We start from the raw sequence: 21,578 nt of genomic DNA, 5'->3' as shown, positions 1-21,578 counted from the left end.
TGGCGTCCCACCAGCCCAACCGCTGGGAGATTTCCCCTCATGGTCTTTGCATCCTTCCCACTCCAAATCCCTGACCCCAACGTTGAAGTCAGTCCACGGTGTTTGCAAGGTAGGTGTCTGAGGCTTGAGGATGACAAGGAGGGACGTTCAAGACACTCCGTTCCCCAGTTCCTTCCCACTTACACTTTTGTTATCCTTCTGCATATCACCAGGCTTTTTATTTTCCTATTACTTACAAAATAACAAAGAAAAATTATTATAGAAAACTTTGCAATGGAAAAGGCTTCTGCAGGATACACAATTCAAAACCACATTTTTTTTCTGCTGTGCACCAGCTCTGTGCAATTGGCACTTATTGGAGACAGCTTTCAAAGAAAATATGTTTGCGGTTCAAAGATAAGCAGGTTTTTAGTAAACTGTCAAAAGGACTTTTTTTTTCCATCTTCTTCGCTGCCAATGGAAAAACCCAAAAAGAAAGAGTAAGCAAGGTTGGGGAGAAGCATTCTCTCCAAGTTCTACTATATATGTAGACCTAGTTTTCTGGAAATTCATTAGTAGCTAGGATAACCCGGCCTAGGGTCTGCTCCCACCACTCTCTCCCTAACTCCAGTTGGGTTTGGCATCAAAATAATGAAACGCTACAATAATCACATGTGATAATTAAGACACAGGTTCTTTTCTTCAACTCTTCACATTACAATTATCAACCTCATATAAGCTTTATATTTAAAAAAAAACCTATGTTAATTCAAAGCACAAAATAAAAAAGCAAAGATGCCATTTTAACACAGCCTCTGTTCATATCAATTATAAGTTGCCCAAAGGGAGAGATACCAGAGAATAAAGGACAAAACCAAGGTAAGGCCCATCTAGAACCCACAGGCCTCCCATAGAGAGGGACAAGCCAGAGGGCTGAACTGACCCCAGTGTCAACAGTCAAGTTTTCCAGCCACTAAAGACGACCAGGCAGGTCTGGTTTCCATGGAGGACACTGCATTGTGGGCTGTTCACACATGCTACCCTTCCAACGTTGTATTTTACCTGTTGCCCCAGTACAGTTTTTGTCAAGAACGGTTAATTCTATGTTTACGGACCTTACAAAGGACACTGATGATGTGAAGGCCATAAGCCCATGAGAAAAATGTTAAACCTCTAGAGAAACTGTAAGACAAAATTTAAATGAAAAATAAAATCCTGACAATAAAAGACACATGACTTTCTTGTGGTAATTTTTGATGATTCTACCAATGGAAAACAAACTCTTCACTTCCAAAGCTCCTGAATGGTGCAACGAGGCAAAGGCTCCAATTTAACCTGAAATAAGAGGCAGACCTTATCACTTCTTTTCTATGTAGGGAACAAAGAGGAGGGAGCTACAACTTGAAGCTACAAAGTTGAGGAAATTTCACAAAAGCACTTTTATTTTTTCTGTAGGAAAACAGACCCCCCAGCTCCCTCTGCTCTTCCTGAGCTAATAGCACAGGGACGTCCTTAGCATTATCTAACTGTGAGCAGATGGTAGTCTGAAATTTTTTTGATAAAAACAATCCACTGGCAGGGGTTGCCAAGAGGTCAGTGGAACCCAGATTAACAATTGATCAGCTCTAATGGACTGTCGTAGCTATAAACCCAGAGCCCGTACACGGACCTGCTACCTCGGTGATAGCAACAAGGCTGACATCCAAGCTGTTAAGACCTGCACTTAATAGCACTGAAGCTTCCCGGCTTCAAAACCTTCATCTCAGAAGACACACATTCTTCCATGCACATCCATTTTCTCAAAGGCCTCTCTCTTACAGGTTCTCGCAAAAGCACACATGGTTTACTATGAGCCAGAGAAGATTTCACCAAGGTCTGAGGTCCAGGTAGTAAATGATACTCTGTAATACTGACAGATTTTTTTAACCTCTACTCTAGTTCAGACCACAAATGTAGCCCCTAATATTTCTGTTGTACCTTATACAAAACAGATGACCAAGGGAGGAAAAACTGGGCTCCCCTTCTTTGTTCCCAAGAGAACAAAAACTGTAACACTCCAAAGGCTCTTTTCTCGGTCGCTCTTTTTTTTTTTTTTTTTTTTTGAAAAGAGATGCCAATGCTGCATTTATCCTTACAGCACCACATTTGACAAGGGAATCTGTTTGCTACACCAGAATTCCACTATAAAGCTTCCTAATAGGAAGTCAGAGCACTCTTGAAGGGAACACTAGCTTTCAAGGGACAAAAAAGAGTGTCTCTAGGTTAGTTGACCTAAACCACACAACATTTGTTCTCTGCTGAAGGATAAATAACCCTCTCAAGTCATTAAATTATTCCCTCTCTTGCCCACTCGTGTTTTGTAGACAACTGATCTCAGAATAAAATTGACTGTATGAGCCATCAACACCAGATTTTCCAAACAAGTCCTGACTTCCAATAATCTTTTTCACTCTCCTACAAACTCATTTCTTGGACCAGTGGGTGCAAATGTTTGCTCCAGAAAAACTCAAGAAAAGGACATTCTCTTATATAAGCACAATACACAGAAATCAGAAAATTCAACAGAAAATTGATACATTATTATCATCTAATGCAGGGTCCATTTTCAAATCTTTGCTTCTGGGTTCTGAATCTAATTTAGGATCAAGCATTGCATTTCATTGTCATGTGTCTTTTGTGTCCTTTAGTCTGGAACAAGTCCTCAACGTTTGTCTTTTTTTTTTCTCATGTTTATTTATTTTGAGAGAGAGAGAGAGAGAGAGAGAGCAAGAGAGAGAGCGAGCAGGGGTGGGGCAGAGCAAGAGGGAGAGAGAGAATCCCAAGCAGTCTCCACACCATCAGTGCAGAGCCCAATGCAGGGCTCGAACCCATGAACCACGAGATCATGACCAAAATCAAGAGTCAGACACTTAAACTACTGAGCCACCCAGGCGCCCCTCTTTGTCTTTCTTGACCTTGGAATTTTTGAAGAGTCTAGCCAGTTGCTTTGTAGAATATTCCCCAATCTAGATTTGTCTTATGTTTTATTATAATTAGATTCAGGTTACACATTCTGGGCAAGAGTTCTACATAGGGATGCTGTCCTAAGGCTTAACACACATCTGGAGGCACTTGATGTCCCTGTGTCTTGTCATCAGTGATATTAATTTTGATTACCTGTTTAAGGAAGTGTCTGCCAGGTTTCTCCATGTAAAGTTGCTATATTCCCCTTTGTAATTAGTAAGTAATTTGTGGGCAGATACTTTGAAATTGTCAATATTCTGTTCTTCATCAAACTCTTTCCTACTAGGTTTAGCATCCATTAAAGTTTCCTGTCTGAATTATTACTATAATCTTCTATCTCCACTATTTCTTCTATATTAGTTGGTATTCTACTGTAAAAGCTTTCCCTTAGCATTTATTTATGTATCTACCTATCTATTTATATCTTCTTGTTTATTTACATCTTATTAGAGTGGATTCAGGGACTCTTATTCAACACGGTAATCTCTTTTGAGTTGATATGAGTTTCTGTAATTTACAACCAGAATATTCCCCAGGAGGAGACAGTTTCTCTTGACAACACATTCAAGAGGTCCTTACAATCCTCACAGTTGCAAAGTTGCTTCCTGATGCTTCCATTCAGTCCCTCTGGCCCACTCTAGGAACTCCAAACTGTGTGAAGAGGAGGCACGCTGAAGATAAATGTGGCCAGTAAATAGCCTCTGGACCTTCCTGAGGCTGCCATGGAGGTGTGACTGTAGGAAACAAGGTGCTTCTTGCCCCATTCAGCTGACTCCTCTGCCCCTTCTCCTGCAACTTAGCCCAAAGAGCTGGGCTGGCCTCTCCACCTCTATCCTACTGTTACTGATCGTCCCCAGCACTTCTCCACCTCTCCCTGGAATCTCTTTTGTTTGGCTACCGTCCTGGCTCTATTTACTTCATATGTTGGTGTTATGCCTGAAAATGACTACCAAGTGGTGGGGGTTGATAGTTTCTCTTTCCCCTGCAGACCAATTCTTCACCCTTATGCACCTAGCTCAAATGCTTCAGAAGACAGAACAACATCAACCACTTCAATAGCTGGATTCAGTCAATGGTGGGTACCAGCAAGATATCAGAAGGCTAGATACTGTTATTGGGGTATTATCCCCCCAAATTCCACCCTTCTAGCTCACCACGACTGGTCGCACCCCTCTATCAAATAACCTTTCCATACAGCTACTCTTCCTGGGTTTTGGAAACCACTCCCCACTCATGTTCCTCAGGCTAGGAGGGTGGCTTACCCTGGGGTAAAACATCACTGCTTGTTGGTTTCTCTATAACCATACCTTTGTAAATAATCCCATAGAAATAGAACCATACCTTTGTAAATACTTCCTTTATTAAGCTTTCCTCCATTACCCCCATTTGAGTGTGCATTTTTTTACCCATAGATGGGGAGTGATGAAGAGGGACATCCATGGAACAGAGATACAGCCAAAGGCTACCTTTGGTATCACCACCTCTTTTGTGCTTGAATACTTAGATCTGCCTTTGTCATTTCCAACAAATGAAAACATACCAAAATAAACACTACTTCCTAATTGTGACCACATGCCACTAGAGGAGATGTACTCTAGCAAAGTACAGATTTAAGGATTAAGATTCATTCCTTCTGTCTGCTTAGCAGGGGGTAGTAAACACCACTGAACTCATTTTGACAATACAGATAAAATTTCCTTCAAGAGGGACCAAAAGGAACCTCCAGGTATTATTCAATTCCCTTGATGCCTTTTAATATGCTTTTTATATATATATGCAACATCAAAATCCTTCTCTGCCAGATGCAAGTGTGTCATAGTTGGATACAAAAGCCGCTGAAAGAAATTTATTAATTAGATGTTCAAATGCCATGTCAGTGAATGATTTAATTTTTAGATATAATATAACAGTCAATTCAAGATTACATCCGTCACAATTTTGCGTTCAGTCACCTAAAATGCAGCCAGGGAAGTGGGATTTGCTAATATTCTGCTGTCCAAAGCTGTCCATCTTATCAATATACCATTAGGAGTTCTGCTTATTATTGTTAGTTGACTGGTTAAGTCCTCCAGAATTGGGGAGGGGTTTGTCAAAATCTGGTTACGTGCATGTACGTGAGTGTGTGTTATCATTCACTATAACTGTCAGGGTAGAAAACTGTCGAGGATCACCACCCTGCCCTGTCAAGAAATGGACAGGCTTATTTTTAACTGCATAGCATCCTCCTGAAAGTCTCTCTCACTGAAAGCTGGTGTTTTGCTATACCTAGTGTTTCTCGTTCTGCAGCCAACACACAAAAAATTTAACTCAACTATAATCAGTTACCTGCAAGTCTGCATCAAATTCATGTTTCAGATGTGCCTCTTCTGCAGCCTCCACAAGACGCTGAAAAGAGAGAAGGCAACGTGAAGGATCAGAAATGTGGCCCAGACCCCATTCCAACAATGTAAAAAGGCAAATGCTTCTCCATTACCCCCAGATGACAGACTGCATCATGGCATGTACACTATGACTTGGTCCCTTTGCTCCCATGAAACTGGAGACAGTAACATCAGTGTCAAAATCTGGGTTTTGCCTTCATCATTAAATCAAATTTTTCCAGCAAACATTTACTGTTATATGTGTATAAATGCACACGTGCTCTGCATCCATTTTCATAGCAATTTGTAACAACTCAAAGACACTGGTCCTTGAGGCCCAATAAGAATGACAAAACCTACCTAGAAGAGTGATTCCTTAGATATAGATGTCTCTTCATCACAAGATTTATTGAATTGAATCGAGTCCAACACTACGTGGGCTAACTTTCTCCCCCTTCAGTTTGGGAAATACTACTGATTTTAATTCCCTCACTCATTCAAAGCAATTATTTCTGCACCCAGTTCTAGTGTGTAATTATCAGGTGGCAATTATTTGGATTTATGGTACATCAATGCCACTGTGACCATCTGCATCCCAGTAAGAAAATCGCTGAAATTAGATCAATAACCAGAACCTTTAAATATACAACTCTTGTTACTCTTCTTAGCCAATTAAATTCAACCAATCCATATTCTTATGAAAACAATTTCATGAAATGCCATTCGAAGGCAATTAGTCAACTATCAAAATCATGTTTACTTTAATTTGAATTTGCCAACATTAAGTTGAAAACGTAGGTTAGAGGATGTTGCAGAAAACTCACTTAGTGAGATAATATTTCACGAAAATTTCATCGAACTAAAAGCAAAACCTTTAGATCCAAGTAAAAATCCAGCCATTTCTGTTTTCCTTCTGGTTACTCTTGTAACCTGTGCTGTCTTCAACTTGTTTTTTCTTGGCATAACACAGACCTGAGTTTAATAGGCCATGTTTGAAACATGGTGACATGGGTATTAATCTCTAAATGATTACAAATCAACAGACAAATGTTCCATGAATAATTATTCAATTGGATATGGAAATGAAGAGGTTGAAATATATGTGGGTAACATTAGGCACCAATACAGACCACTAAGCTCTCTCCATAGAACATGCAAAGAGATAGGTCAGCCAGAGACAGTGCTGCTCACAGACAGTAATCTGGGAGGGCAGCAAATCTGGCTTCCCACACTTTTTTTAGACAGTCAGGAAGGGGCTTCACCTTCTCTGGAGAATCAAAGAACAGATCCCAGGAGAACACTACAGAGCCAGAGCCAGAAGACCCAGTTCTCACCCTAGCCTAGATACAACCCACTACATCTTACTCAAGCCCCTTCCCCTGTCAGGCCTTGGTTTCCTCATTGGAAACACCTGAAACGGTGACCCTAGAACAGGGCTACTCCAAGGGCAGTCCCCCACCCGAGCATCAGTTTTACGAGAATGTGTTAAAAATGCACGTTCTCATGCCCCATCCCATCTTACAGAATCAGAGCCCCTGAGGGTGGGCCTAGAAATCCGTTTTAACAAGCCCTCCAGGGGATTTGGAAGCCGCTGAAGTTTGAGAACCACTGGCAAAAAAAACAGCATTCATCTTAGAGCTTGAATACATCCCTGCTGCCTTGATTAATGATATGCACCAGCTCTCCAAGTTTTCTCAACTTTCATTCATCTTTTTAAAATCTGTGTATATGTGTATTTTCACTATAAGACAGTATATGCTTTCTAGAGGAGAAGCATACAGTTGAGAGGATGAGAAACAGAAGAAAAGAAAAATTAAGAAGAGACACTATTTATGTAGATTGGATCCATTGGCCCCAAACTTTCATTTCATCACAGTCTTCCTAGAATCATCCTAGACAATGAAGTATGTCAGCCGCCGGGAATCACATGACCCAGTCTGCAAAGGCACCCGTGTGGATTTCGACAGATGAGTGACAGACAGTGATACAAGAAATTGATGTATTTGTGAGAGCTTATTCTTTTTTTTTTTTAATTTTTTTTTAACGTTTATTTATTTTTGAGACAGAGAGAGACAGAGCATGAATGGGGGAGGGTCAGAGCAAGAGGGAGACACAGAATCCGAAACCGGCTCCAGGCTCTGAGCGGTCAGCACAGAGCCCGATGCGGGGCTCAAACTCACGGACCGCAAGATCATGACCTGAGCTGAAGTCGGAGGCTTAACTGACTGAGCCACCCAGGCGCCCCTAGAGAGCTTATTCTCTTAATCTCTGTAACAGATTGGGGCACCTGGTGGTTCAGTCGGTTAAGCTTCTGACTTCTGCTCAGGTCATTATCTCATGCCTTTGAGTTTGAGCCCTGTGTTGCACTCTATGCTGACAGCTCAGAGCCTGGAGCCTGCCTCGGATTCTCTGTCTCCCTCTCCCTCTGCCCATCCCCTGCTCACGCTCTGTCTCTCTCTCCTTCAAAAATAAATAAACCTTAAAAAAATTTTTTTTAATCTTTGTAACAGATTTAGATTTTCTGTGTATGTATCATGAAATCAGTTTCATATTGAGGTTTACAGAACGTGTATGAATATATATTTACACATAAATATACATGTCTGAGCACTTACATTATAAAAAAAAACAAACTCATGCATTTTGATTATGTATTTACTTAAACACACAGAAGTGGTTGTTTCATGATATCTAAATACTCCGAGAATCCAGAGAAGAAATGCTAATGACATGTACAAATGACAAAAAGAACAAATAAAATTTCATGATGACCAAGACAGAAAATATTGAAAGAAGTGAACAACTGGAAATGAAAAAAACAATAAGGCAGCATAATACCAACAAATAAGAGAACAAGATGGAAATAATAGGTAGATGAAATTATCACGAAAGAACACAGCATGATATGTATTTCACATATTTAGTAAAAAGCATTTCATTTACCTTTGTGTATATATGTATATCATAATACCATTTAACATATTCATATATAACATAACATGAATTGTAATACAGTTCAACCACAAACACTGCAATATAAGTCATAGGGCACGAGGAGGTAACAAACTGGAAACAATTCAATACTATTGTACTGACTACTAAGATAAGGCAAAGCACTGTTCTCTGTGTGGTGCAGCGAGTACCCTGCTGGCCAGTTTTTACGTTCATTCTCAAATTAAATTTGCCACGTGCTTTTTTTTTTTAACTTAATTTATCTCACATATTTTTTGTTTCCATGAAGATATTTTACCATCAAGCTCACTACAAGACCTTAAGAAATAAGATTCAAAAACAGATGGTCCACTGGCAGCTACACATAATAGTTATCTCATGGAAAGCAAGTTAAGTACTTTCAAACAGGGCTCTTTTTCAAAGGATACATACTTCATGCAGTATGGGGCTACTGGAAGAGAGGCCTACATTTTATGGGAGAATTCAGGGGAAGATCCTCAAGAACAAGCTCATCGGTTATGCACAATGGTAATGACAAACAGCACACCAAGAACTTGTAGCTTTTGGAAAGAATAAAGGATAGTTGATCTTTCTTCTGAAATACTCTTATAAAGACACACAAATTAAAAGAAATGTTATTTAAGAAGGATATCATGCATCGGGGTGCCTGGGTGGCTCAGTCAAGTTAAGTGTCTGACTTCAGCTCAGGTCATGATCTCATAGTTCATGGATTCAAGCCCCACATCGGGCTCTGTGCTAACAGCTCGGAGCCCAGAGCCTGCTTCGGATTCTGTGTCTCCCTCACTCTCTGCCCTTCCCTGCTCATGCTCTGTCTCTGTCTCTCAAAAATAAACATTAGAAAACAATTTTAAAAGAAGGATATCATGTGCCATAAATTTACCTAAAACAGAATCCTGGGGACAAAAGTTCCTTTTATAAAAATAAATTGAATCACCATTTCAAAAAAGTCAAGACCATTCAACTTCCAACTCATGCTTGCCAGTAGAAAAGAGCAGCTTCTAGTGCCTCTTTCCTAAGCAAATCCCTTTATCACCTAAATCAAATTAAGTATGTTTTAAAAATAAGTTTGATCACTGCTTGCAGGTAAGAAAAATCAATTAAAATTTGCTAATATTTTAGTTATTATATAAGGAACCACTGAGCCCGAGGGAAACTGTTACTCTATTATACCTATTGGAAAGGCAGTGTGCTTTTAATAATAAGGAGTTAATTTTCTCTTGTATGAATTCCCCTTTTGGATCTGCAGATGGGATTACAGAATTGTGAATGTGGTTTTTAATTAAAACTGAACACTGGAAATAAAAATGGCTTTGAAGACTCGTATTCAAAACCAGGCTCTGAGGCAAGGAAACAGCAGTGTTGTCCGCCCGCGGATCCTCCCCACTTTAACGCCAAAGCATTCCCTCGCTCAACAAAAATGATAACAATGTACTAGAATATACATGCTGGCCTTGGAACAAAGCATCTACAAGCCAAAAAGTTGCCATTCAGGATGTGATGTATGTTTCAGCGACTTTATATTTCCAAAGAATGCTTCCCTTTTAGTGAAATAAATACAAACAAAAGCCATCTTTATAAATAAGAAATGCTAGAAGCCATGGACCATGGACACTATTTACAGCTACGGTGAAGGCAAAACTGCCAAGGGAAACAGTGGGATATTAAAGCGTTTCATTTTAAATCACATCTTATTTCTTCTTACAGTGACCCCACGTATAATGAGTACGATGCTACAGGACACACAGTCTCCAGTCTCCTCCTCCAAAACACTTAAATCAAGATGACAGCTATAGAGGTCAAACTTCCTGTCATGGTTGAGGAGGGGGGAAAACAGGACACCAAGTCACCGTAAAAACTGAATCAGAAGAAGAAAATGATTTTTTTTGTTGTTCTACTTGTATTTTATCTTTTATTTTTTGTTTTTGTTGTTCCTGATCATTTTGGCTTAATAGGGGAAAAGACAGTACAGTGAGAGGCGGGAAAGGTAAGAGAAAATGTGATAGTAACTTACTACTGGACTCCTACCGAGTCTATCAGAATGAACAAATTATGTACAAATGAAAAGAAAAAAATTTTAATAAGAAGGGGGAAAGGCGGAGGAGGGAACCATTATAGGCAGAAATCCTTAAAGCAAAACAGAAATATAAAAACCATATGGAGAAGCAAAGAAAAATGATATTTTTATTTCTCATGTTAAAAGTAAAAAGCTTTGGCTTGTAAATGCTGTTATAATGGGATATTGGAATTTAACAAAGATTTTAAAGCACTTAATGTGCTTCATTTTGCAACAGTACATTTAATAATCTTACCTGCATTTTTATTGCCTTTTTTTCTGGAATGAATACATAATTATTTTTCCAAAAAAAAAAGGGGGAGGGGGTTACATTCGACTGAGGGGATTATTCTAAGGAAAACCTGTAATCACTAACATGGCTTTGGGCTATACTGATGACTCGCTTGAAGCTAATGATTGAATTGTCAAGAATACCAGGGTTAGAGATCACGCGAGACTTCCTTCAAATCCAACAAGCACTAAACTTGGTGTAGAAGAATAACCATACAGAATGACCAGAAGACAGTACCACTGCCATCACGACTATACCCAGTGTCACATGGTTCATGTTTTCCTTACACTAGATTCAGCGGCTTTTGCTTGAAGAGCTAGTTTGATGCAGGAAGAGTTACACCTTTTGCCCATCAGTGTGCACCTAGGGGTAATGCTACCCTGGCACCATTTAGGGCAGGGCTTGAACTCAGCATGTTGACGGTCTACAGCAGCGAAGACAGAGGAGACCCTGGTCCTATCTGCATCCCAGATTTCAAATTCAATTGATCCCAGAAATAAAATGAAAAATCTCTACCCTCATTAAAATGCTGTCAGCACATGAAAATGTGTCTCTGAGAATCTGGACAAAATGGGATTGATTTGTTCCCAGGGCTAATTTCAAACACTCCTTTCTTGTATGAAGGGTCAGAAATCAGGGTGCCTGGATGGCTCAGTCAGTTAAGTGTGTGACTCTTGGTTTCAGTTCAGGTCATGATCTCATGGTTCATGAGTTCGAGCCCCGCACTGAGCTCTACACTGACAGCATGGAGCCTTATTGAGATATTCTCTCTCTCTCTCTCTCTCTCTCTCTCTCTCTCTCTCTCTCTCTCTCTCCTTCTCTCTCTGCCCCTCCCCAGCTCATGCTCTTGCTCTCTCAAAGTAAAATGTAAACTTAAAAAAAAGGGGGGGTCAGAAATCAATAGTTTAAGACCTATTAAGTTGGGGGGGGTGTAAGATGTTCAAACTTACATTTTCATTCCTTCTGGCATGGAAATCCCTTCCCCTTTGTTCTTGGGATGGAGTTTTTACTACTCTGTCACAGTATTGATTCATCTTTGCTGCTTTTGCACTAGAATAGTCAGATCACTACTTCCCAAAGTGTGGGGCTTGCACCACCAGTGAGCCATGAAACATGAGGTGCTTTATAGAAGGGTGAGGGCCACACACGAGGAAAACAGCAAGTGCAACATAAAGGGACAAGTGACAAAGAATACTGCCAGTAGGCTAGGAAGCTTCCCAGAAGAAGTGACATCAAGCTGTGCTCTAAAGGAAAACAGAAGAAGGAAAGGTGCTGAACCAGTGTTCCAGCCCATGGGAACATTGCACACAAAGTTCTGGAGGCAAGAAAATGTGCTGGTAGCAGCCAGATCTCAGAGACCTACACAGAGGCCACATCTATGAAAGATCTTCAGGCAATAAACCAGGGCCAAAGGAAATTACCTGGAAAGATGGACACAATTAAAGAAGAATGCTTTCCCTCCCAGTGAGAAATGCTGAAATCCACAGTTAGAGTCATATCTGAGAGCTTCACAATATTCAGTAATCCTTATTGATACAAATGTTTTTACTTTTCAATTCCGATAGAAATGACACATATAAATCACCAACTATCAAGATGATCATTTCTTTACAGAAAAACAGCTTTTAAGGAGCCTTCATTATTTCTTTGTTCCTGTAGAAGAAATAAGCTTTGTTGCACACGAATGAACATTTTGTATAAAATGACCTTCTGCCTGAAAACTGCAAAGATTGCTTCTGCTTTAAAAACAGCAAACATTTCAAAGTAGATTATAAAAGCTAATCTATAAAGTTTCCAGAGAAAGCAGGTAACGGAACAAAAGAGCAAACACATCGAGCATGTACCTGGGGCTCTCTCCTCCCTTCCTCCACTCCTCCCCCTTCCCAGCTCCTTCAGATTACATAAGCCTACATCAGACTTTTACAAGACAAAATAAGCCTAGACCTTTCATCAGAAGACAGGATCACAACCAAAGCAAACTACCTTTGTATCCACAGGAGATAGCTGTCATCAATTTGAGGCTGATTAAATTAATGCCTGTTATCAACAAGTGTAGCCAATTTCCAAACCAAAGCCACCTCATTCTACAGATAAGGCTGCGTTTGCCCAAGTGCAACATGTGCGAAGCCTCTACAGATAGAAACAGCCAAGCTTTGCTCAAGGGGCTGCCCAAGGACCATGGCAGCTGGGAGGAGTTAGGAAGAAAAGACAAGCAACGTTTTCAGATGATCCGGGATCTTATGGAATGGCCCTCCGTTTACATAGCCTTCTTGGGAATGGCTTACTTTATTACCAAAATCAAGTCAACTTAACCACAAACCTTGAAAAGTTCCCTCAGAACTCCTCAGTTGTGGGATAACTGGGCTATTTCCTTTGTGGGGAATGAAATTATCATTAACTTCCTAAGGAGGCAGTCCAGGATGGAGGGGAAAGTCCAAGATGAACAGGATTATAGAAGTTTGAGGATAAACATTTGTTTTCCACAACCAAAGGAAATCACCTATCCCAGAGGACTCTTAACAGTAAAAAAAAAATCCTGTTCCAGCCCTTAATTACATCTTTTCCAGGACTTACTCGGAGGTGTGAAACCCACAATGGCAGAGTATGGAAGGTACCATCCAGATAGCTAAGGATGATGGGAACATCTACATAAGACAAGGCACAGCTAAGTTAACAAGGTGTTATTGCCAGTGGGAAAATCTGTCCTACGGAGTTTCTATTCTGAGTTGTAGTTCCCTTCTGTTCAACTTACTTTAACAAGTGTTTGATGAGAACCTATCAAGTAACCAGAATGGTACCAAGAACTGAGTGGGACATCAAGCAATAAATAACTTAGTCCTGACCCACAAGAAGCTTTTGGTCCAGCAGAATGAGAACAGGTCTCAGAGCCCAAGGACAAAGGTTTAAATCCAGATCACCCTACTAATTAGCTGCTTCTTCTGGGAAAAACCTTAACTTGTCTGAGCCCTGATTTTCTTATCCGAGGCCCTGAAATAATACCATCTTTCCTCTTACTTCGGTGTGTGAACTTGGTGAGAATGTAGACACAAAACATTTCCTAAGGATTCCGCGCAAGTGCAAGAAATTATTATGATGGGGCAGGAGAAGAGACAAGATGTTCAGGCATAACACAGCTTGACTGTAACAAGGAAAGCTCACAGAGTCTATGCCTCCCACGGTTGGCTCTCATATGGGGAGAACTTGGAACAACGCCTCAAGTTCACAGTTACATGGAGGTTATGAGAACGTCGATTCTGCTGCCAAGGAGAGGACTCCAAACCTTGTGTTCACAAACACAAGGCTGTGCACCTGCTCCTTAAGGACTGGTTTTCAGAATCCACCAGTCTTTTCCAGCTTCTGCAGCAAAATCCGTGATCGGTGAGGCTGAAAATGGAATGAGGCCAGGGCCTTTATTGAAAGGTTTGACTGATGTCCTCAGAATGGCACAAACACAGAAATTAAGCTGTTTGCCAAAGCAAGCTCCTTTGACGGATGGCACCTGAGACGTGGAGCAGGCCAATAAGTGTGGCAGGCAGTTCCCAGCCCCTGGCCCCAAACAATGGCCAGGGAAAGAAAAGGTTCTTTCAACTTGAAAGCAGAAAAACACAGAGCAACCTTCACGTCCATTCAGACTTTACCTACTCAAGATGGAGTTTTACATAAATTTGATGCATAGAAAACCTATCCCAGTTCTCTTTTTATTCTTTCCTTCTATCTTTCCATATAAGTATTTACCAGGCAACTTCAGCTGGAGGTCAGGGGGCAACATATTTTGGTCCAGAGAGCAGGCTCTGGGGTCAGACAACCTGACTTTGAATCCTGGCTCCAGCTACTTCATGAGAGAGAGTACTCTGGGCCAAAGTCCTGGAACACAGTAAACATCCATTGGTGTTAGGTCTTCTCATTGTTGATGATGACACCAACGGCCGTGATTAGGATGATGACACATATCAGAAGAATTATGCCAGGGCTTGGGCCATGAAGACAACTGGCACCTTTGTTGTCTAGTTGGGAGGAGAAGGAAATCATTAGACAGTGTGGTGTGGGCCACAATGGGAGGACCACATGGGTGACAACAGCAAATAGCTGTTGGGTTTCACACCTCCTGTCCCCATGTGAAGCTGCTCTAAGCGTTTGAGTCAATCAATCAAGTTAATCCTCACAACCATCCCATAAAAGAAAGCACAGAGAGTATCCCAAGTCTACACATGGGGAAAACAAAGGGCAGAGAGAGTAACGTGCAATGAAAACTCAAAGCAGGAAACAGACAACCCTGCCAGGGCATGGGACACCATGGGGAAGGTTTCATCAATGATGTGACTGTGAGCCTGGCTTAAAGGATGAGTGAAAGTCAGCCACATGGCCAAGAGAAATGACGGGGAGGGAACAGCAAAGGCTCCACAGGAGACCCGTGTGTCTGCAGAGCTGCAGGTGGTCTGGAATGGGGGAGGTAAAGGGGAGGAGGGTGCCAAAAGGCAGGCAGGTATGGCTCAGGTGAGCAAGGACAATGAGCTAGGTGAAGGGATCCTGTGTCCCATGCACAGCGGGGACAGGGCACTGAAGAGGTCCAACTTGGCAGAAGAGTGACATGACGACCTCTGGACATTAAGTCATCTTTATACTAATCCGGGAGCACTGCTGAAAAAACAAGTTATAAGCGGATAAACCGGAAACAAGAAGATACTGATGCAGGGAAACTGCTCAATTTAATGCCACTGATTACACAAATATTTCAACCCATCAGTGAGTCCTCTGGACTATCCCTCTAAAATATACCTTATGTTTACCACCATTGTTATCATCTCCCCATTAGAACCTAGTCAAAGCCACAACCATCTGTTCCTAGACACCAGCCTAACAAGACCCCAGCTTCTGCTCCAAGCCATCTACACTGCCAGAAGGACCTTTTAAGAGTAATTCTGATGGCATCCCTCCCCCGTTGAAACCCTCTGATGACTTCCCATTACTCATGACCATGACTCACAGGCTCTTCATGATATGCCCTGCACCCTCAGCGGCCTCCTTCTGCACTGGCTCCAGATCACCACAGACTTGTCTCTGTCACCCTTCCTGTTCTCGTGGCTAAGGATCCTCAGATGTTTGCCCCCTCCTCCTTGTCATCCACGCTGTAGCTCCCATGACCCCTCCTCAGAGATACCATCGCCATCCCACCTCGCACAAAACAGTGACATGCTGTGTTCTTAAAACAGCACTGAGCGCATGGTCAATGCTCAAAATGCAGCTGTTGCACAACTTAACAAAGATCCGTTATTTACCCTACTATGCGTCAGGTACTGTGTTTGGCTGGGACTATAAAGTTTATAAGATATACCTCCTTCCCTTGAGGACATTAGAGTCTAGGGAGGGAAAAAGAAAACCAGACAACCAGAACTCAATGTGATAAAGGTTCCAAGAGGAGGAAGCCCACTGAGCGATCAACTAGACCAGGCTTACAGGTGCAAGGAGGCTTCTCATCTATGTTGACACCAGAAGGACAAGCGATAGCCCAGGAAACAGGAAGGTCCTTTCAGGATCAGGAAACTGCATGTGCAAAGACCCCAAGGCAAAAGACAACATGACAGACACACTCAGGCAATCACAAAAAGTTCAGTATATGGACACATGTAGAGGTGGGGTTGCATGGAGCGAGGTAGCACAAAAGGAGGCTGGAGAGTTTTAAGCAGCTAAGTATTATTGAAGTTATATAGATTTTTTAAAATTTTTCAGAAGGTGATCCGACGCAATGAAAAGAAAGACTACAGAAAAAGCACGTTAAAGCTATTCAGAAGAGTGAATCTGCAAGACTCGGAGGCCAACAGGCCAGAGAGAATGAGGGGACAGAGTAATGCTAACTGGCTTGGTGCTGTTAACCACTAGCCAGTACCACCCCCAGGAGACACCAAGGAATGGTCAGAGAGGCAGATGGAGCTCAGAAGGAACACTTGAGAAAAGAAGGCTGGCAGGTGTTGCGAAAGCTCAGAGTGACACCAAGTAACGTAATGATGGAAGATCTGCTGAAGAAGGGCATATGCTGGATGCTGCCTGTGGATTCTCAGCATCACTGAAGCAACCCCTTCTATGGCAAGGGCTAGAAGCCTGAAAACTACCTGTTCTAGAATCCCTTACCAGCAGGGATTCAGATTAGATTCGGAGAGACCTACAAGGCAAAAACGGCAGATGCCAATGTTCTCCAACTGAAGCTATGGGCAAGTGTGTGGGCATCTGCAGATGGCACAGGTCTTTTGCTGGTGTCATCCACATGCCCTCCTGAGAATTACCCACTGAGTGTACAGAGGCTCAGGCCGCTGGTGGTGGTTCCCCGTGACCATGGCACTTCCCGAATCTATGCACTTGGGCAGCAGCTTCCCTGAACCTCGTGCCCCCCGGTTCTGCCAACTATCAAGTGAGCTTTAAGCTCCTTATGTTAATCCCTGCCTACTTAGAATACCTAAAGGCTTTTTGGCTTTTCTGGCCAAACCTGAGTGAACTGGAGGGTTAAGTACGCAAGAACCATTTTAGAGCAGAGGTAGGAGCAGGGTCCAATGTGCAGGGAACAGAAAAGTGGGAGGAACTGAAGTCTGGGAGAGTAATCCAGATTCCTGTATGAAAATACTAGGAAGGAAGGAAGGAAGGAAGGAAGGAAGGAAGGAAGGAAGGAAGGAAGGCAGGCCGGCCGGGGGGTGGGGAGGAAGGAAGGAAAGAAAAAAAGGAAGGAGGGAGGGAGGGAGGAGAGATTTAGGCCCTGGCAGGAAGGGAATTCAGGGAGAAGGAAGGTTTGAGGATGAAAACATGCTTACGGTAACAAAGGCAGTAATAAGAACTGTCCTGGGAATCTCCCTGATGACCCAGCTCAGGGAAGCTCTACAATCCTTTCCAGGCCCAGCCATTGGACCCAGGTCTCCAATTCCAAGGCCCTTAAACTTAGACTTTCCACTTTATCTCCTAAGGAGATTCCAGATGCAGTCAAAGAGAAGCCACTACACTGGAGGGAGAAGCTGTTTCATTCAGTGCCTGGACCACATAGTCTATGATACATTACTACTTCTTTTTACTATCTTTTATTTTCTTGGGAAGAGCTCAACTATATTGTATACATTTGTTAAAAAGCAGTAATTTGTTCAACGTAAATATTTAAAATATGTCACAACTTGAAATATGCTTTGTCATTTCTTCACATCATAACATACTGGGAGCTTTAGAGGAAAAAACGTCCAAATGGCCTGGGTCACCCCTGACTTTTGAAGGACCTTGGGTAAATAGGCCCAAGCTGCTTTTTACTCCTCTAAGGTAAAGTAAAACACATGTACTTATGTGTGAAGCTTATTCCAAATGAAATCAAGAATGAATAATGAAAAATAAGACTATTCCCATGACCCTGGTCCCCAAATGTTTTACACAAGCCCCCTGCTTCAATGTCCTCAGGAAAGGCCCTCCTCCCACAATGTAGAAATAAAATCCTGACGCCAATACTCTGAACCTTGTCCGATACTTTCAAGAAGATGATAGCTCCAACTCAAAACACGGGGTGGCGAGGGAACCGATCCTGGGGTGCCCGTGGAGAGCTGAGTAAACCAAGGGGGATAGGCTCTGAACGAAGTGTATCTTTCAGCTCATTTTCTGTTATTTGTCCCTTCTAATTCTCGTATGTTCCTCTGTGTTCAAGAAATGACATTTTCACCCTCCAGAACCAAACTTCACATTTTTACATTTCCAAGGATGAGATGCTAGCTTAAAAGATAAGCTGACTCTCCCCTTTTTAATGCCCAGGTAATGAACTGAAATTGCATATAAAGTTTGAATTTTTATGGGAAGTTATTTTTATGTTTTATTCTCTCGGTTTCAACTCTCTCCTCTGTCAACCCTTAATTATAACTTTATTTCAAAATGGCAAGGAAATACGCAGATATAGAAACACATGATAGTGGTACAAGATTTGAGGATTTCCTTTTTAATGAAGAAAAGACGGAGCCCATGAAGGACTCAATCCATTTTCCATAAAAGTAAACTAGGACCAAAACCTTAAATTCTCTCGACGTCTATGCAATGCCTCATTTGTAGACCGTGCTTGCTCCTGACATTCGTCATGCCTTGCTCACACACAAGCCCCTCCACAGCCCCGCACGCCTTGCAGTTCGGGCTCTTGTAGCTCTCCAGTGCTCTTAAGGACCAAACAGAATGGAACCTTAGGTTCAGCACAAAGCACTGAAGGCACTGACCCTCCATGTTCACCCCTCTGCTGCCCTCCCCGCCTGCGTTTACTGTGAAATAGACGCACACAGAAGTAGTAAGTTCAACCATACCAAATTTCCATTTTGTGAATCAAAAGGAGTTGAGTATCAGCCATTCTACATAGTTTAGGCAAATTCATAAAACATATTTGAGCTTCCGTGGTTTTCAAATTCCCACAAATGTTCCGAAGGAGTGAAATCGTTTTGAGCATATCAAGCAATCCTAGGCAGATGCTAAAGAAGGGAACGGACATGATCAAGACCCTCCTCTGTGCCCAACTTTACAAATGGTTGTCCATTTAAGCCTTACCATAAACCCTCGGGGGGCTATCACATCCCCACTGCACCAACCGGAAACAGTCTCACAGGGATGGAGGGACCACCCCAAAGTGACGCAGCAGGTGAGGTATGAGATTAGGAGTGGAACTCATAACACTCTCACTTGGTTAAACTTTAGGAAGACTCAAACCGTTGATGCCAACATGGAGGCACTCTGGAGTGACAAGGGCCCTCGGAACCATGGCCACAAGCAGCTGTCTCAACTGGTCCTTCAGCAAAGACACTTAAATCTAACAAGCAAATAAACTGAGGCCAGGATTCTTGCCTAGACCTTGACTTTCACGAGTATTTTGCTGTAAAACCAGGTGTAAATTGAGGGGCGAAAGAGCTAGAACAGAAGAAATTACACATTCTGTTACCTTGTGTGTTATATCAGAAAGCATGCCCATCACCTAGTTATCTGACAAGAGACGAGAGAATGAGCGGACTGATTTTGGTTACAACTTTCTTCCTGTCCCAAAAACATGGATGAAAATCTAGATTTGAAGAAAAAAGAAGATAATCTGAAGGCCAGTGATTGTCTAATATCTCTCACTGCTGAGGGGTCCTCCCTTTGGGGCCTGGAGACCACTCCGAGAACTTTCTGCTTCCATCTCCATGGTGACAGGCTGGCTGGCACAAGAGTGAAGACCAGACGTTTAGTTTTTGATGCTCTGGGAGAGGCAGCAGCCTTAGGTAGTCTGAGAGCAGCTCTAAAGCACTGACTGTTAGGTCAAGTCCAGCTCCCTCCCCATGGGTGAGCCAAGCAGAATTGGCTCAGTAGCAGCAGACACTCCAGCAGGGACAGGCTGCAACAGCTGGGGGGTGTGGTCTTCACGCTGTACCGCTCAGTGCCTTTCAGCAGCGTCCCCGCAAATCAACAGCTAGGATCTCTGATTTTATGGGACTTAATGTTGGATGAGACATAGATAGCAAGCAAGGGGACAAATATGTTAGATCACAGTAGGTGAGGATAAGTGTCCTGAAAATTATAAAACAAGGCAACACAGTAGAGAATGACAGCAGTACAAATATTTGGGGTGGTCAGCAAGGGGATCCCTGCAAAGTTGATACCTGAATAACAAAAAGGACCCCAGAGGATATCTGGAGGAATAACCTTCCAGGAAGAACAGCCAAACAGCAAGTGCAAAGGCCCTGAGGTGCTGGTTGCTGAAAGCAAAAATAGGTCCATAAGACCATCTAAAACCGTTGGGGCCAGGAAACACCTGGGTGGCTCAGTTGGTTAAGCATCTGACTCTTGATTTTGGCTCAAGTCATGATCTCACAGTTCCTGAGATTGAGCCCTGTGCTGAGCTCCACACTGACAGCACGGAAACTGCTTGAGATTCTCTTTCTCCCTCTCTCTCTGCCCCTTCCCCATTCGTGTTCTCTCTCTCCTCTCTCTCTCAATAAATAAACTTAAAAAAACAAACCAAAACACTGTGGTGGGGCGGGGTGCACCTGCATGGCTCAGTCGGTTAAGCACCAGACTTCGGCTCAGGTCATGATCTCACAGTTCGTGGGTTCAAGGCCTACGTTGGGCTCTTTAAAGACAGCTCAGAGCCTGGAGCCAGGCTTCGTTTCTGTGTCTCCCTCTCTCTCTGCCCCATCTCCGCTCACACTCTGTGTGTCCCTCTCTCTCTCAAAAATAATAAATAAACATAAAAAAAAACCATTGGGGCCAGTATGCTATGCTAGTTCATCTGGATTTTAAAAGATGAAAGAATACACGTATCTGTATTTATTACAAATCCCCAGTGAGAGCTAGGGCAGCACCCCATAATCAAATATTAATATTTGTGTAGTAAGACATGATTATTCACATTAAATAGAACAAATAAATATTATACATATCCACATGTCATTTCAGATCAAGCTTTTCCACCAAATGAGTTATGAAAAATTCTCAATTTTCAGAGAGTTCTGGATTTCAAAATTGCAGTATGAAATTGTGAACTTGGAAAAAATTAAGTTGAGGGGCGCCTGGGTGGCTCAGTTGATTAAGTGTCTGACTCTTGATTTTGGCTCAGGTCATGATCCCAGGGTCATGGGATCGACCCCCGTATCAGGCTCCATGCTGAGCACAGAGCCCGCTTGGGATTCTTTCTCTCTCTTCCTCTGCCCCTCTCCCCAACTAGTGCTCTCGCTCGCTTGCTCTCTCTCTCTCTCCCCCCCCCCAAAGGAAAAGAAAAGAAATAAAAAATTAAGTTGATATAAGTGTCTCAGTTTTATGTTGTTAGCCATGAAGTTTTCTCAGCCCTTTGGCCCAGCTACCACCTGGGCCAGCAAATGACAACATTAAATGAGTAAGGACAGATCAAATAAATGGGAATGGGAAGAGAGGTCATATTGCAGTGAGGAAGATGTCCAGA

At 42.3% G+C, this 21,578-nt stretch overlaps 1 protein-coding gene across 4 annotated transcripts in view; it reads right to left on the bottom strand.

The window, feature by feature from the left end:
* CACNA2D3 (calcium voltage-gated channel auxiliary subunit alpha2delta 3) overlaps nucleotides 1-21,578 on the bottom strand; it is an 859,023-nt gene that overhangs the window by 603,083 nt on the left and 234,362 nt on the right. For all 4 annotated transcript variants that reach the window (XM_053897956.1, XM_053897957.1, XM_053897958.1 and 1 more), the window contains one exon: nucleotides 5,308-5,367. In XM_053897956.1, coding sequence (XP_053753931.1) covers nucleotides 5,308-5,367 — 60 coding nt within the window. The remainder of the gene's footprint in view (nucleotides 1-5,307; nucleotides 5,368-21,578) is intronic.

The sequence above is a fragment of the Panthera pardus genome, unplaced genomic scaffold (genome assembly GCF_024362965.1).
Source record: "Panthera pardus isolate Hobbes unplaced genomic scaffold, ASM2436296v1 HiC_scaffold_8, whole genome shotgun sequence".
Lineage (NCBI taxonomy): Eukaryota > Metazoa > Chordata > Mammalia > Carnivora > Felidae > Panthera > Panthera pardus.
This window is presented reverse-complemented; position numbering and strand designations above follow the sequence as displayed.